The 17423-nt window shown below is 34.8% G+C and overlaps 1 protein-coding gene across 7 annotated transcripts in view; it reads left to right on the top strand.

Moving 5' to 3' along the window:
- Nucleotides 1-17423, top strand: part of Cyp7b1 (cytochrome P450 family 7 subfamily B member 1) — a 189628-nt gene that overhangs the window by 12119 nt on the left and 160086 nt on the right. For 2 of the 7 annotated variants that reach the window (XM_087190398.1, XM_087190393.1), the window contains exon 2: nucleotides 13382-13555. The exons of the other annotated variants lie outside the window; for them this stretch is intronic. In XM_087190398.1, coding sequence (XP_087046524.1) covers nucleotides 13382-13555 — 174 coding nt within the window. The remainder of the gene's footprint in view (nucleotides 1-13381; nucleotides 13556-17423) is intronic. 7 annotated transcript variants of the gene reach the window in all.

The raw sequence follows: 17423 nt of genomic DNA, 5'->3' as shown, positions 1-17423 counted from the left end.
TATATAATCAGTACCCATGCAGTTTTTCTGTCTTTTCAGTCAGCAGTTGACTGAATCCACAGATGCAGATCCATGGATTTGGAGGGCTGAACATAGTTAACTACTCCCAAACAAGACCCGTGGTGCTTTAGATCCATCACATTGTTACCGCTGCCTACAGAATGAGAACTAGGCTGCTCTCGTTAATGGAAGATTTTCTTCTTTCTTCCCCTTTCCTCATATTAAAATATAGGAAAAAGATGTAGACAGCCAAGAGCAAAGTCATGTTCTGCTAAAGACTATGCTGAAGTTAACTAGTGCACTGTGCCTTACTTATTAAATCTGGAATTTGGTTTGGTCTTGCTATCATTTTTAACAAATTTCTGGCTTGTTTACCTGGTTTATTTTGCATATTAAAAAAAAAAACAAAGGTTCTAAGGAGACTCTTCCCATTATGCAGTAAAGGAATATGATGTCTCTGGAAAACAAACATTTTACTATTGACCTTGTCATGGAAAGTAACCATTTAGTGGTTCATGGGATGTTTAGCGCAGCTCATTGGAGTCTGGTGACTGGTTCTTCATATGTGACTGTCCTCTCACTGTGCCTCACATGGAAAAAGCAACAAAAGTGCTCACTTGGGCCTCTTTCATCAAGATACTTATTCCATTCATGAGAGTTGTGCCCTGGTGATGTAAATTTACTCCAGAAATCCCACTTCCTAATAACGTCTCCTTGGGGAGCAGGATTTCCACATGTGCTTTGTAGGCAGACACACATTCAGATTGTAGCCAGCAGTTTGTGTGAGTGAAGTCATCCATGGCTCCATCTTTCTTAACAATGAGGTTGTTCTGGAGAAAGCAGTACCCTGTGAAGTAGAACATAGCCATGAAGCAGAACCTGAAAACAAAATTTGGCTGTACCCCAGTATGATGATTTTAAGAGAAAGGTAAAGTAAAATGGAAATGAGTAGTATAGAGTCACTACTATGTCCCAGGCTTCACAGGTTATTGTGGACTGCACATTGATGTTTCTCATCCTTAGCCATGAAGCAGAACCTGAAAACAAAATTTGGCTGTACCCCAGTATGATGATTTTAAGAGAAAGGTAAAGTAAAATGGAAATGAGTAGTATAGAGTCACTACTATGTCCCAGGCTTCACAGGTTATTGTGGACTGTACATTGATGTTTCTCATCCTTACCCATGAATTCACAAGTAAGTTTTGAGTTTTTCTATGTATTAGAAACTCCATGGATCTTCAAAATGATTTTGAAAATAGGACACAGGCTATAGTCATTGATGCTAGTTGTGATTTAGTAAGGAGAATTCTTCTCATGTAGACTTTAGTGCACAGCTACAGCAGGCTACCCAGAAGCTGGAGGCCCCTGGAAAGACTCAGGATTTGAGGAACCTAAGTGAAGAGCAGCTGTACCTCACTGGTTTCCCAAAAATTGAGCAGAGGGAGCCATCACTGTGGAGGAAAGATTAACAACTTCTTGGAGGAGAATGTTTTTGCTTTATTCAAAGTAAAATCCCCTTGAAACTCCTCTAAGTTACTGTTCTGTGAAAGGCAAAGGACAAAATTATAGAAAGCTATTTTGCTGAATAAGAGAAGGTGACATCAATTATATCATGCATTTTTATAGCTAAGATATTCATTTTTATGGCTTTGCCTTTTTAAACAAAGAATTATTTGGGATGGGATTTTTTTTTGCCTATAGAAAATAGAAAAGGATTAATTAATTCTATAATTGCTTAATATAAAAATTAATAGAATTTTTAACAAAAGTGTTACCATAGTAGAATTTAAATTCATTGCCATAACTTCTTGTAACTTTATCCTAAACAGTTAATATTAATAAAAACTTTAGAAACTTTCCTTGATTCGGCACCTATCACAATTTCTTGCTCTGAATATTTGTAAGAAGAATGAAGAAGAAATATGAATGAATGAATAAACAAACAGTTTAGTGAAATAATTATCATTTTCCATATGAGTGTTTTAAGGCTCTAAATATTGATATCAAATGTTCAAATTTCATACAAAAATGATCACTAATGTCATACATACGAAATTTTCTATTCATACTTCAATTTACAATGAGGATTTCAAACGTAGGTGCTTACCTATCATAAATATTAATGAGAATATCTTGGTACAATGATTATTCTTCAGTATAAACCTAATGGAAAACACAGTAACTGGAATATAGTCAACCCTTACAATTCCTGCTTCTGAAATTTCAGTGTTAAAAAATATGTCTCTAACTTTCAGGTTTAAGTACTGGATTTGTATAGTGTAGATAGTGTGTTTATTTAACAAAGTGGACCCCCTTTGTGAAAGGGCTGGGCTATTTTTGGTAATTACATAGAATCATATGTATGTTTGGTCCTTAGTATGCTTAAAACAAATAATGGTAGGATGAGTGCTCATAAACTGTTAAAGAGACCAAGTTTTCTGGTTGAAAAATCAAAGTTGCCCTTGAACAGGCAATGTTGTTTATTAACTGCACCTCAGAATGATGAATGTATAAACCGTAGTATCTCAGACAAGTGGCTTACTGCTTGATCACATCCAGTGAGAACTTAGTGTCCTGGTATTGTATTTTTTTATTGCTGTCCTTTTGGTCTGGGATGTGAAGGGATTAACTTCTTCAGATGATAATCACTTTAGGGTTAGCTACATTATCATTGTTGATTCCTTTATCTATGTTTGTATATTGAGTATATAGCACTATAGAACTGTTTTTGACTTATAATAATGACTACCAACACTTTGAAGCATTTCCTATATGCCTACCAGGCATGTGGCAAATGCTTGTTATTATATTGAATTTTATTGAATGCTGTCTCACAATAACATTCTTCATTTTATGGAGTAAATTTCAAATAATGTTCCCAACATCATACAGCTAACATGTTAGTAGAGTTTGGGTTCACATTCAAAGTGCTTGACTTCAAGACTAATTGCTTAATAGTTTTTTTCCTTAGCAATTTTCTGATGTATCTTCTTCCTCTTTGTTGAAAAGTGAACATATTAAAATCGAATACAACTTTTAAGCATTTATAGTATAAATATAACTAAGATATGAGCATATACATACAATTTCTAAAAAGGATATATTATCTCAAAAAAAGCAACTAAAAATGCTCTTCTCTCTCCCTGCTGCACTAGACTATATGACAGCCATGCTTATTGGAGAACATGGTCAAATATGCATTTCCTTTTGCTTATCCTATTTACTGGCTTTTGCATCCAATGCGTTACTGGCTCAGCAGAGAACTTGGAGTTGTCAATGTCTAGACCGCTCTACATTCAGATGCACTAGAAAGCAGGACAGATGATGCAGGAATTTGAACTAGGACACAGGTATTGTAAACAGGCTGAGAGTCACACTTTAATCTTTCCCCAAACTTGTGAAATTTGGTGCAAGATCACTGTTTTCCAAAGGAAAGCCATATTTAAGGAACCAAAGGGAAAGGTATTGTCAATCTATTGGAATTAATGAAAGATAGTTTAGTGCTTCTCATTTAAACGATCCTTCCTAAATAGATTTTGCTGGCCACTGCATGTGTCATTGCTACAGATACTATTGTACTTAGAAAAGCACATTAAGTATTGAATGAGAAAGTGTTATAGACACTTTTTTTTTCTGAATGGATAAAATTTAATGGAAGGAATTATCACCTCCCACCAACAGGTGCTTGGGCCAAGGTTAAATACTTTGCTACTTGATGTAGCAAACTGTAGTAGTTACTGATATGCCTTTTGAATGTTTTCAATTCCATAGTTAACTTTTAATCTTGTTTTGGATTTTTGAATGATCTTTTTCACATGGGAAAAGAATGGCAGCAATACACTTTGTAAAGAACATGTAACTTTGCTCTTCTGTTTCTTTGTACACGATACTTTCACCATATATGTAGTGTATATGCATGTATACATATGTATATATGCATGCATACACATGAATAAATATATATGAGTATATATTTCAAACAAGTGCTACCCTTTTTGCTTGTCAGTTTGTTGTACCATATGGTATAGAGCATCATGCCAAAGAATAAAAATATTCCTAGAACATATGAAATCATCAGTCAACTGAAGAAGGGTAAAGACTTTTGACCACATACATCGTAGCACTTGTAACTGATAAATTTACAGGCAATAATACATGGCCTTAATACCCACAATTTGTCAAAAGAACACACATTTTGAACAAAATGAGAAAGAATCCAAATGCCAAGTCTTTGAAGTTTTTTTATTTTACAGAAGATGATTCATATTAGTGTTTTCTTTCTATACCAGAATTTCTCCATATCTATATATGGAACTTGTCTCTTTTCTTATTGTGATCTTGAGAATTGCCATACAATTTAGCTCTTAATGTTTTCAGAATAAGAGGCCTCAAAATGAAACCCAGTTGAGATGGGTGGAGTCTTTAGGTTATGGACAATATGACCACTGTAATTTTTCTAACTTATTTTGTGAGTTGGAGGTCTTAGCAAATAAATAAAGGTACAGATTAGATTCCACAATATTCCCGGGGTTTCTGGAATAAAATTGTAGTAACAAAGTGATTCAAGGTTGTTGCCAATAATTGTATGACAAAATTAGGATAGAGACAAGTTACAGAGAAACTAATGTGAATAGTTGGGCTAGCTTGGAAAACTTCTTAGGCGTGGGACCTATTGGATTTGGTATTGGATTGGATGTAGGAGGAGGGAAGGAAAGAGGGAACGACTGTGGTTGATTCTTACATTTATGCTTTAAATTAAGGATTGAGTTGGGAACAGAGGTGAACGACTTTGTTAGAAAGGTTGGATGTGCAGTGTCTGTGCGACATTCTGTCATAGTGTTCTCTTCAGCAATTTAATACATGTACATTGATTATTTAAAATTCAATTCGACTTTCATGATTTGTGTTAGGTAAGCAGGAATAAATTGAGGTATCTGGCAGCTCAGCACAGTTCTCTCCGATGTCACATCTTCCCCAATCTGCATGAAAGCTTACCTGCTTTCCTTTCTCAAGATGATGTCTTCTGGGTCAAAGTAATTGACTGAAGGGTAGCATGGGACCTAAAAGTCTCTAGATTTTTTTAAAAACTGCTCAATAGAAAAAGGTCCTATTTATCTAAGATCCTGAAGTTACAAAAGTTATAGTCCTAGAAATAGCTAGTAAACATTTGCCATATCTTGAGAGAAACAGGCATGTGGGCAAATGATAGGAGTGGGCAAATATCTGATTGTCAGAAAGTATTGAGCTTTGCCCCAGGTTTGTTGTCATTAAGTGAAGGTGAGACCTTTGGCAAGATTGTTTATTTTCTATGTGTATTTTCACACAGGCTAAGTGTGATAAGATAGAGCATCATGCTTATAGGACTATGGTTGTGTCTATGAGCCTCATGTAAAGCAAGCGGAACAAGAGAGCTGAGAAAGAGGGAGAGGCACAGAGTGATTTATGATAATTGGTCATGGAACGTAGGCTGGAAAATGGGCAAGAAAGGACACCAAATGGGTTAGGTTTAGGGTTAGGGTTAGGGTTAGGGATTTAAGTTCCTCAGGCCATCAACAACACACTCCTGCTCATGCCTGAGGCCGGCTTCACTCCTGAGTTACAGCACATTCTCCTTTGTGCCTGAGTTAGTACAGGTTAGGTTTCTGTTACCTGAGCCTGGGAGAATTCTGCCAATTCGATCAGAAAATATAAAGAAAAAAAATGCTTGGAGCTACTTATCAAAGCTTGTAGTCTAGAAACAAGTGTTTCTCACAGTGGGACAGAATTATTATTAAAGAATATCAATGTTTTACATGATGCCCATGTCTCTAATCTGGGATTGTGATTCAGTTGATGAAGACTGAGGAATTGGTCTTCAAAACTTCAAGCTGGTTGAGAACCATAGATTGAAATCCTCTCAGATAAGATTGTCAGTGGTAGCTTCAAATTATTTAAATGCTGTTCATTATTTAATTGTTGAACTAAACGATGAGTTACTATTTGAGTTATTTCTGAATGCTACTGAGATATTTATGGGGGAAGAAACAAGTATTGAGATTTCTCCTGGATCATTTTTGTAGTCCTAGGACCAGCTTCTTGTGGAACCTAAGACCAATGGGTTCAGCACCATAATGGGTTGGTGATCTAGGTGTGCAGGGCACCATGTGAGTTTTGAGATATAGCTGTCAGTCTTGAGCTCACTACAGTTTTTATTTGTGTTATTGATTAATGTTTATTATGTTCAGTGAGTTTATGGTTCAACAGTTTTATTCTTTATGGTAGATAAATACTTGACTGCAAATTAAGGCTCCTTAAACAATCAGTGTGTAAAGTATGCCCCCTTTAATAGGCATTTATAGCAAGCAGTAGAATAGTGGGAAATGTTTGTAAGCAGAGCTATGCTATGTCTTTCTTCCATTTTCCTGCTGTAAAATTCAAGACAAGTTCTTTACCCTCTGTGTACCTTAGAGTCTACATCTATAAATTGACGGTCTTGTACTGGAGCTGTAAGAGCCATTATACCTCTAAATCTATGGCTTAAAGAACAGTTTCAGTTTCTCAATTTTTGTTTGAGACTTAGAGTTAGGTTCTTTTTTTTTTTTTTTGGTTTTATAGTGAGCCTATGAGATAGATACCACAGGTACTGTGCATGGTGAGTGAAGAATTCAAGCAAACATCCAATGGTAAAAGAAAAGCAGCTACATTTTTTGACAATAACAGGAAAATATGCTCAGAGCAGATCAGAAATGTACCAGCCAGAAAACAACAACAACAATAACAAACCCCAAAAATGTGATGACCAGAAAAGTGGTACCAGAGTAACAGGGGGAAAATAAAGCACGTAGATAAATCAGGCTTTTAGATTTCAAAGGAGTTGTGTTTCAGCCTGGGTTTCTGGGTAAAATTGACAGTAATGATTAACAAGGTGTTGAGTCATCTTGAGTTAGGGGCTTTCAACAAATATTTTTATTCCAGAGTTCACTCTGATTAAGTTACATGTAACAGTGGAAGGATAACTGACACTAGGATGTTGGCCAAACTCTAGTGGGTGGAGGGAAGTGGTCTCCTAGCCTCCCTCCATTGTGCTACATGTATTCATAACACTGTTAGTCACACATAAGTGTTACGTGTCCTTCTTTGTTACTCAATGAAACTGGTTCTCAATATGGGTTTTAAGGTTCCATTGTGATGTAAAGTGAAGACTTCTGTTCACACACACACACACAATAGCAGTTGAGAATACTAAACAATAAAGATGAAGTTAAAAAAGAATAATAAGAACATTGGAACTTGCTGGCCATATCTTTGGGTGTGTTGTTTTGAGAAGACATGACGAAGTGCTTGAAGGATGAGGGACCCTAGTCTTTAGGGAGAAGAGAACTTCTCATTTGTGTTCTGTTGCCCAGCTGGAGGTGAGGAACAAAGGTGGAGGTGAGGTCTACAGCATGGAGACGGAGAGATGAAGATAACATTTGGGGGAGTGGAGAGCAGATCACTTTGCTTTGGAGGAACAGAAGAAAAGAAAATGTAGATGCCAAACCACAGACTACCAGATGACCTGGCTGTGAAATGTAATGGATGGAGCACATTCCAGTATTAATATTTATTTAATTCCTTTTGTGAAAAGATAAACAACTAACATTTAATGGGAATGGAGATATTTTTGAAAACTGGACTACAAACTGGAACCTTTGACTCCCTGGGAGAACATGCAGAAGTATTATTAGGTAACAAGTTTCTCAGCTCTCATAGATTTTATTTAAATTTTTTTCACTTTGTAGCTCAATGGCATGCTTATATGCCAAGGAGCTCCTCCTACACCTTCCTTCACAATAGTCTCTCACTGAACCTCATTGCTGTCTCCAATTACAAAAATCTCTTGGCTGAGGGTGAGAGGAGTGAAGATTCAAATATTTGTGTTTGTCATAATTCTTTTAATCAAGGAACAGACACCATCCCCTCCTGTAGATCTCACTAAGAGTTAAAGTCTAATAATTTTCACTTTAGGTTTAATAGTAATGTATTGAACTGTGTAATGTGCCTATTTTGCTTAGCTCAATTGTGTGCTACTAATTACTGTGACAATTTAATGATAATTTGTCCCAGAAGAAAATTTATAATAAAACAAGATGGTCACAAGCATTAAACAAATATTTAAAATTTTAATATGGATAGAATTTGTTGCAAAGATGTATGATGAGGTAATCTATAGAAATATGTTTAGACAGTAATTTGATATGATGAATCTTAAATAGTTTTCTGTTTATATTGAAAATCCACTCAAAGGTAAGTAATTCTTTTTTAAGGCCTTCGTTTTGGTTTGGCTTGATCTTTTTTGATGATTAAGTGAGGAATTTGGTTATGGCTAAAATCAGAAAAAATTTAAATTCAGGCTTGGCAACCTACCAACATATAATCTTAGATAAATTAGTTAACTACTCTGTTTTCTCATAAAGATATTGAAGACAATATGAACTATCATGATTTTGAACTAAAAAGTAAATGAAATAGTATATATTACGTCCTTAGAATATAAAAACCTCTCAGTGAAAGCTTTTTCTCATATTTAATGTGAATAGCTCAATTTGATTGTAGGTCAATCATGAAATTAAATGTGACTTTAAAAAGTAGCCTGTCTTGCAACCTACAATGTGGGAAAAAATTTTTACCAGGTGTTCATCAGAGGTCTACTATCTAGAATATATGAAGAACTCAAAAAAATCAGACCCCCAAATTCAAAGATCAAATTCAAATATGGGCATCTGAAATGAACAGATATTTCTCAGACAAAGAAGTAAAAGCAGCACATAAATATAGGAAAAAATGTTCAACATCACTGGTCATTCGAGAGATGCAGATGAAAACAACACTGAGATTCTATCTCACCCCAGAAAGAATGGCTACTATCATGAAATCAGCCAATAACAAATGTTGGTGGGGCTGTGGGGAAAAAGAAACCCTTCTCCATTTTTGGTGGAAGTGCAGACTGGTTCAACCACTGTAGAAATCAATATGGAGATACCTCAAAAAACTAGGATTAGAGGCCTCATTTGACCCAGCTCTCCCTTTGCTAGGTAATGATACCACAGCAATATATGTGCACCCATGTTTATAGCGGCACAGTTTGTCATAGCTAAAACTTGGAAACACCCCAAATGCCCATCAACAGGAGACTGATAAAGATGTGGTTTTTCTATAAAAAGGAGCACTACTCAGCCATAAAGAATGAGAAACTAGAAACGTTTATAGCTAAATGGATGCACATTGAGGCCATACTCTTAAGTGAAATAAATAGGACACACGTGTAAATATCAAGTGGTTTCTCTGGTGTGAAAAACTAAAAGTGTAAATAAGGTTCAAATGGTATAATTGATAATGTGAAATAGGAAGAAAAGGTCTAAAGGAGTAGGGGAAGTGGGAAGGATGGGGGAAAGGGAAGGGAAAAGAAAAAATATGAGAAAAGGAAAAAAATGGAAACAAAGTCTCTATAAATATGGAAGGGAGGACGGGATGAAGGTAGGGCAGGGAAATGGGAAAAAAATAAGAACCAAGATACATCATGTAAAGGTACAAGATCCCAACAATGAATGTAACTATTGTATACCTAAAATGTACCAATAAACTTAATGGAAAAAAAAGTAGCCTGTCTTGGAAAAATTATAGAAAAAAATACAAAAGGCAATTTTCAATAAATTAAATTTTGGAAATATATCTGAAAAGCAAATTAGAAAGAATTGTTCCTTGAAAATATAAATATCTCTTCATTTACTTCCTGTTTTTAGTTTTTAATGTGTTGCGAATGTGTGCTTGCCTATGACTGTCTGCTAGTTAAAAAATTTCTAAAGAACTAATATTCATCTATAGTTATAACAATGAATGATCAAATATATAGAGATGATATTTTGAAAGGAAAAATATTATAGGGTATTTTAATTAATTTTGTTCACAAGATTAATGCATAAAATAATTACCTAAAAGATGATTGGATGGATTTGTACTTTTATGAATAATGGCCATGAAAAATGGTTCCCTCTCTAAAGTTATGAAATATTAAATATATGCTTTGAATCTGAGTAGATTTGTACTATACCAGTTGATAGCACTGGATTATTGCATCATTTAACCAGTGCTTAAATGCATGAAAACTTTGTGAAGAAACATGTTTTGTTACCTATATTTATTTTATTTTCTTAAACTACTCTCACTTAAGTCTTAATAATTCACAGTGGTAATTTCCTTACATGTAAATTATTATCAGTGTTATAGAAATTCAAGAGTGTGTGGGCATTTGTTTGGTTCATATAGGTAAAATTGATCATTAAATCTTTAACTGGAGACAAGCAAGAAAAATCAGTATGATCACTCATTAACAGTTAGGCTTATTTTTATATAACATTTAAAATAATTTTAATACATCTTCAGGATTCCTTTTTAAAACTTACAAGCTTGATAAATAATTATTTTGAATAAGATAAAATTGTAACTATTATTTTTTTATATAACCCTACTATGGTAGGATTTTGAACTCTAATTAAGATAACTACCATACTGTATGACTTCCCATAAGCTGAATGTGTATGTTCTGTGCTATCATTTATAAGAATTTTAGCAAACTAAAGAAAATTTTCAAATTTGAAAATGTGGAAGACAGTTCAGAATCTCAACTTTGGAACATGCGTGTCTCTTATTTTTTCCTTCTCTTACGTCTTTCTTATTTCTTCCTTCTCTTACAAGCCCTGCATTTCTCCTCACTGTGAAATATGCATAGGAGTGTAGGGTTTGAAGACAGGACTGTACACAGTTCACACAAGGTCTTGTGAGGAAGGTGGGACTACTTCTTCAACCATATGGAGTCCTGAAATTTTGGGGAACAAACTAAAATAGTAATTTGAAGTCTTCTTTAGGAAATAAAACTTGTGTGACTAGAAATAGACAAACCTAAATATATTCTGGTTTATGTGCATTCTGTTATAAAACACATGCCAATAAGTGGGGCTTTAGGGGGTCAGAAGGGAACAGGCATATTTTCCAAAGAATGTATTCACTACTCTTTTTTGGTTTTAATTAGACTGTTGTTTTTTTCTTTTGGTTGGATAATTTCAAGTCTTTTCTACCCAACTGACAAGTCTTTACTTAATAAAACTAGATTTAAATATTTTCAGTCCTTTTGAGAAAATAACTGGTCTTTTAAGGAATTCCCCTTCCCAACTTTACTAAGACATGATTGACCCATAAAAACTACATGTATATAAATACACTTGTGTATATATGATGTAAATACACTTGTGTAATACTTGCCACACCCAAGTTAATGTATATGTCTATCACCTTACATGGTAACCATGAATATTTAAGATCTATGCTTAATACATTTTAAGTATACAATACATTATTATTAACTATAGCTAACAAGATATACATTAGATCTTTAGTTTAATCTTACATTTGAAAGTTTGTACACTCTGACTGATACTTTCTTATTTCCCTACTTTCCAGCCATAGCCATTACCATTCTACTCTCTGTTCCTCCAAATTCCACTTTTTGGAGTCCACATATAAGTGATATCTTGCAATATTGTCTTTTTGTAGCTGCCTTATTTCATTTAGCATGATATCTTCCAAGTGCATTTATGTTGTCTTAAATAGCAAGACTTTTAAAGAATGAATAATATTGTATGTTTTCACATCCTCTCTATTGTTAGTAGTGCTGCAGTGAACACTGGAGTACAGATATCACTTCAAGGTACTGGTTTCATTTCCTTTGGGCATATAGTCAGAAGTAGGTTTGCGCAGATGGTAGTTGTCTTTCAACTTTTTGAGGAAGCTCCATACTTGTTCCCACAGAAGCTATACTGGTTTACATCCTCTCCAGCGGTATACAAGAGATCCATATTCTGTACATATTTGCCATCCCTTGCTAACTTTTTTCTTGATAGTAGCTATCATAACAGGTGGGAGGTGATATCTCATCATGGTTTTGATTTACATTTCCCTGGTGACTGATGATTTTTGGCACCTTTTCATATTTTTGTTGGCTGTTTTTATGTTGTTGATATAAATGTCTATTGAAGTCATTTGCCTGTTTTTTAAACTGAGTTATGCAGGCTTTTTTCTTACTGTAATTGAGTTATTGTCCTTATGTATTTTGAATATTAACTCCCTATCATTCATTCATTAATATATATATCAGATGTTTTCTTTCTCTTGTTATGTAGGTTGGCTTTTATTTTGTTGAATGTTTCTTTTGCTGTTCAGAAGCATTTTAATTCTATGTAATTTCACTTGTTTTAATTTTGCTTTTTTTTGCTGTGTTTTTGGTGTTGTATTTGAAAAATCATTGCCAAGCTCAATGTCCGGATGCTCTATTCTTTCCTGTAAATGTTCTGTACTCATAGGCTTTATGTTCAACTCTTTAATCCATTTTGAGTTGATTTCTTGGACAGTATAAAATAACAGTCTAGTTTCATTCTTTTGTGTGTAGATAACCAGTTTTACCAGTTCTGTTTATTAGAGACTCTGTTTTCCCCATTGTGTGTTTGTGTTTATGTGTGTGTTGTTTTGCTACTTTTTATTTTAAGATTTAGTTAATTATATATATGTATGGGTTTCATTGGCCTATAATTCTATTTTTATGTTACAGTAATGTTTATTATGAATTATAACTGTAAAAACGTCACTTAACTATTTGTTTTTAAAATTATGAAATATTCTTGGAAATATTGGTCCTCTCTTGAGCATAAAAACTTAGTATTGTGAACTCTTGTGGAAATTTTTCTGTTTTTTCCCAAAATAATTCATATTTCTCATGATATACAACTATGAAAAGTGGAAAGAATATTTGGAGCTTACTGTTAAAAAAATCCTTGGATTTTTAACCAGCAATATCTTTCTCGCTAATTAGGTATTTATCTAAAATGCAAATGATTTAACTATTTGGAGCCTCAATACCCTTGTGCCTTGGGCATGATGTAAGGAATTTTATATTTCATAGTCTCTAAGATCTATTCCAGGTCTGAATTCCATTTTCATAAAAGTCTAACATCCGATACTCATATTACGATCTGATCATGTTTCCATATATTTTCTTATAAATAATTTATGTACCAGCTTCTTTATTTGCTAGTTTTACAGTTCTACACACAATTGTTCACTCTTGGTGGCCATTCTTAATTTTCTTATACATTTCTTATGCAGTTAGTAGAGGAAATACCCTGGAAATTATTTTTACAAAATTGTGTAGAATTTTAGATATATAGAGATTAGTGATCAAAAACAGCATCCAGTCTATTAAAAGTGAGAAAAGTAATAGCAGAATTACTTAGAAGTTTGATTTTGGTTTAGAGGGAGGATTTGTTAACTATGAAATGAGCAGATTAATGACCTCTTGCATTTTGTTCTGTAGGCATCTTTGCAGCTGTACTATCCACCATGATGTTTCTACTCTGATATACTACCTGGTTTGTGATATTCCTGAATACATCTTTTATACTTGTGAGTGCCAGCAAATCCAAATTTCTGTGGTCATTTTCTTCCTCTGTCTTTGGGTTCAAGAGCTGACTGGACTGGAAAGACCACAGTAAGAATTATTTACCTAACTCATTCTCCTTCCCACTGTGCAGCAGGACCCCATATGCTTGGTGAGCTGGGTTGCCACTTGTTTATCAACAGACCCTTCCTGGGCTTGTCACCCTGATGATGGTGGTCAGATTGTCTAAAGTCCCAAATGGGGCAGTTTGATAGAAGGAATAGAACCTGAGGGCTCTGTATTTTACCATCCAGGTGACATTGATTTCTTAGTCTTGGGCGTAGAATTTTTCATTTGAAATACAACAGTAATCCTAATTTACTATTGAAAACATTACTATGGTTTATTCATCATTTCATTTGATCCTTAGTGAGCAATGAGATATGCACTATTATATCATTTTTACAGATGTAAAATCTGGCGATGTTAAATTACCAAGTGTACACACTGACTGTTGTCACTTTTTCTTGATGTTTTCATTTTAAAATAAAAGAAAGGGAGAATAGAATTATGTTCATTGAGAATTTACTATGTACTCAATATCTTGCTAGGTGTTTTGGTATATTATATTATTAAACATTCAATAAATAAATAATTTAAGAATATTAAATATACCTAATAATAATGTGAAACAAATTATTCCTATTTCATAGATGAGAAAATTAAGGTTCAGAAAAGTTTGGAAAGGTGTTTGAAGGCCACATAGCTAATAACTGAGATTTGCATCCTGTCTGTTAGACCCAAGGTAACCAATAAATTCTGTCTCTAGGATCAGCCTCTATCAGTTTACAAGATTGTCTACAGCAGTGTGAGAAGAATTCCAAGACTTTGTCTAGAATCCCTAGGAAAGACCATCTCATTCAGTTAGTGACCTTTTTCACAGAAATGTCTCATCCTTGAAGTGAACTCTCTCTAATGTCCCTTTCCTCTCTACAAACTATCCTTCTAGGTAACCATAGGTATAGGCAGTGTCTTATCCTGTATCCTCCTGGAAAAAAGTACCTGAGACAGGCTGTGTATAGTCTAAAAGCTTAATTGGAATGTGACTCTAGGGAGCAGTAGCAAAAGGTGAGGATGGAGGGAAAGCCAACACAAGCATGTTTAATAGAGGTGGCACCTACTGGTACTGTCTGGTATGACCCTTTGAGAAACTTCATGAAACAAGTGTGAGAACTGCCCATGTGGAAGGATCACAGGGGAAGAAGCATTTATATACAGGTTCCCATGTTGAACTGGATGGAGATAGTTTTGTGGATGTTAACACCTTCAAACTACTGGATGGCACATGTCTGTGTGTTCAGGAATTTGGAAGGGAGTGGTATCTTCTGTTTTAGCATCAAAGAAATGAAAGAGTAAAAAGCAAGAAGCCAGCAATACAGATTAGAAGTAAAGTACTGTCAACTTGCACCTAAGTGAAGCTGATACAAGCCTGCACTGAACTTGGTTAGCTTAGTGATGGTGATGTGAATTTTGGGACTATGGATATCTTGATGGAGGGGAGGAGCCTACAGGACATTGGCTATTGCTGATCTCCTTAACTCCCATGGGCCTGATGAACTCCATGACCCTGGTACATGTGAACCATGTGTACAAGGCTACAGGTATGCTAGGACAGTACTAATGGCATCTAGTCTTAACTTCTGGAGTTTCTCTCCCATCATTCTTTTATTAGTAAGTTGGGCTCATAAATTATCAGTCTATAAGTACATAAGCACATTGGGCATTAACAATCATATTTTATTGAATGTCTCAGCCCATGATCTCACTCCTTCTTAATACACTAATGAAATAGGTATAATTCTTTTGCTCTCACAGAAGGACACACTCTTAACTGCCTATGGCCATGCCCACAGAGCAGTTGAACTGAAATCCAAACTAACCTCCAGCTAATTCTTAAATCTATGTTTTTTCTATTCTATTGGCTGTTTGGCAAAGACAGAGGGATTGGCTTTAGTTTAGTGAGTACTTGAGCTTTGCCCCCAGGAACTCTGAAATGAACTCACTTCTGGTAGTTGGGCTTATCAACATCATCAAGTGAGTCAACTGAAGACCTGGGGGGGGGGGTCTCACAGTAAGGGCTGGAAATCCCCTCTGACTCAGAGCTGAATTTCTGAGCTCATGAATCTTTAAACTGTTTATGTAAGCAAAAACTAAAGTTGAAAGTTCTTAGAAATTACACTATTTTTCCCACAACTGCTGGAAGGCCACATTTCTTCTAGTAATGAGGGAAAAGGGATTAAATAGCATGTCTAAAGTTACAAAGAAAATTCTAGTCAACTTCTCTGGCACTCAGTGTTCTCATTTATGAAATAATAGTGTAGATTTCATGATTTCTAAGGCCCCTTCCAAGCTATAATTTAAGATACAGAGGCTACACTGCAGGAGACTCTGAGATGCTAGAGATATGGTTTCACTGTTTGTTTCCTTGTGCTTAGCAGAGTCTGTTTGCCACAGAACAGCGGAATGCAAGGCTGGCAGCTCCTTCTCTGCATTTCCTTCCTCTGCTCTGTGATCGCTCTTCATTCTATCCCAGTATTAGAAGTTCTGTTTCCAAAACAAACCCTGAGCTTAAAAAGTGGTTGGACATTTATGTTGACCTTAGTGTGAAGGATCTTAAGTCAGTATATGTTCTTCCTCAAGTGTATATTTACACGTTGAGATTTATATCTAATTGTGAAATTAAAAGATGTGTCTCAGTAGTACTTTATCAAGTATTTTTTGCGATGCTTGCAACTACTGGAATACCATGTGTCATTATATATTTATAATTTATAATAGCCTATATGATAATAAGAAAATACTCAGGAGATTGTAATGAAAATGGGAGAATAGATATGAATTTTTCAGAAAAAAATATATAATGAAGTCTGTTCTACAGTGTTAGGGTTACAAAGTGCACAGGTTTTGTGAATATTTTACATATACTCTATAATAAACAGTACATATAAGTGTTCTAGTGAAAGACATTCCCAGATCTATTTGTAAAGGACAGGGCTCTTCTTAAATACTAAAATTATTCCCTTGGACACAAAACCCAAATTACCTACACATCACAGCCAGGAAGAGTGTGTGTTTCATTACAGAAGGACACAGTAGTAGAACAAAAAAAAGGAAAATTTTGGCATGAAGGGAAATACAGACTATGAGCACTATCATGGAAGCCAGACATTCTTTCCCTCCTTGCTTGTTATGAGACCTCCAGGTACAAAGCACATGGGGTGAGTGAATAATGGGATTATTTAGAACAGGGGCCAGCCAGCTGCAACCTGTGAGTCAAAAACTACCTCCTATGCCTCTTTTTGGTGTGTGATCAAGGAATGAATTTTACAGGTAAGTGTTTGTAACTAATTTATTGATTTAGAACACTAACTTTGAACTTCACCTACGTGGAACGCCAATACTCTTCCTTTTCCATTCTCTTCATTTTATAAATTTCAGATCTAATAATTAACTATGTATCACAGCATACAGATGTTTAGTCAGTTATTAATTTTAAGTTTCATTAATGGGCTGTATGTTGAAACTTTTTCTTCTTTTGTATAAATATCTACATAGTGCTTTTGCTTATTGGTCCTTAAAACTGAGACGATCTGGTATCTACCTCCTTACAGAAAAAAAAATTTGCCAGGTCTGGTTTATAGAAAAAGAAACCAGACAAAAAAGAGATAATAGGACAATGGGAGAGGGTAAAAGGGAAACAGTGGAAAGTGAAGTGATGTTATAAATAAAGTGGAAGAAACCAAATGCTCATTTACTAATTACGTGAAGCATGTACATGGAATCTTTCAGGACGGGCTAGCTTGCCTCCACTAAAGCAAAAAGTCATCATTGCTGTGAAAACATAGCAAAAAGTAATCATCTTTGCTAAAACATATAATTTATGTTAAGACATGACATGTACATAAACACACATGTATAC

Source organism: Heterocephalus glaber, unplaced genomic scaffold (genome assembly GCF_053883595.1).
Source record: "Heterocephalus glaber isolate CG9 unplaced genomic scaffold, H.glaber_assembly_v1.0 deba00001553, whole genome shotgun sequence".
Lineage (NCBI taxonomy): Eukaryota > Metazoa > Chordata > Mammalia > Rodentia > Bathyergidae > Heterocephalus > Heterocephalus glaber.
Note: the sequence above shows the minus strand (reverse complement) of the source record. Positions and strands in the feature narration are given on the sequence as shown.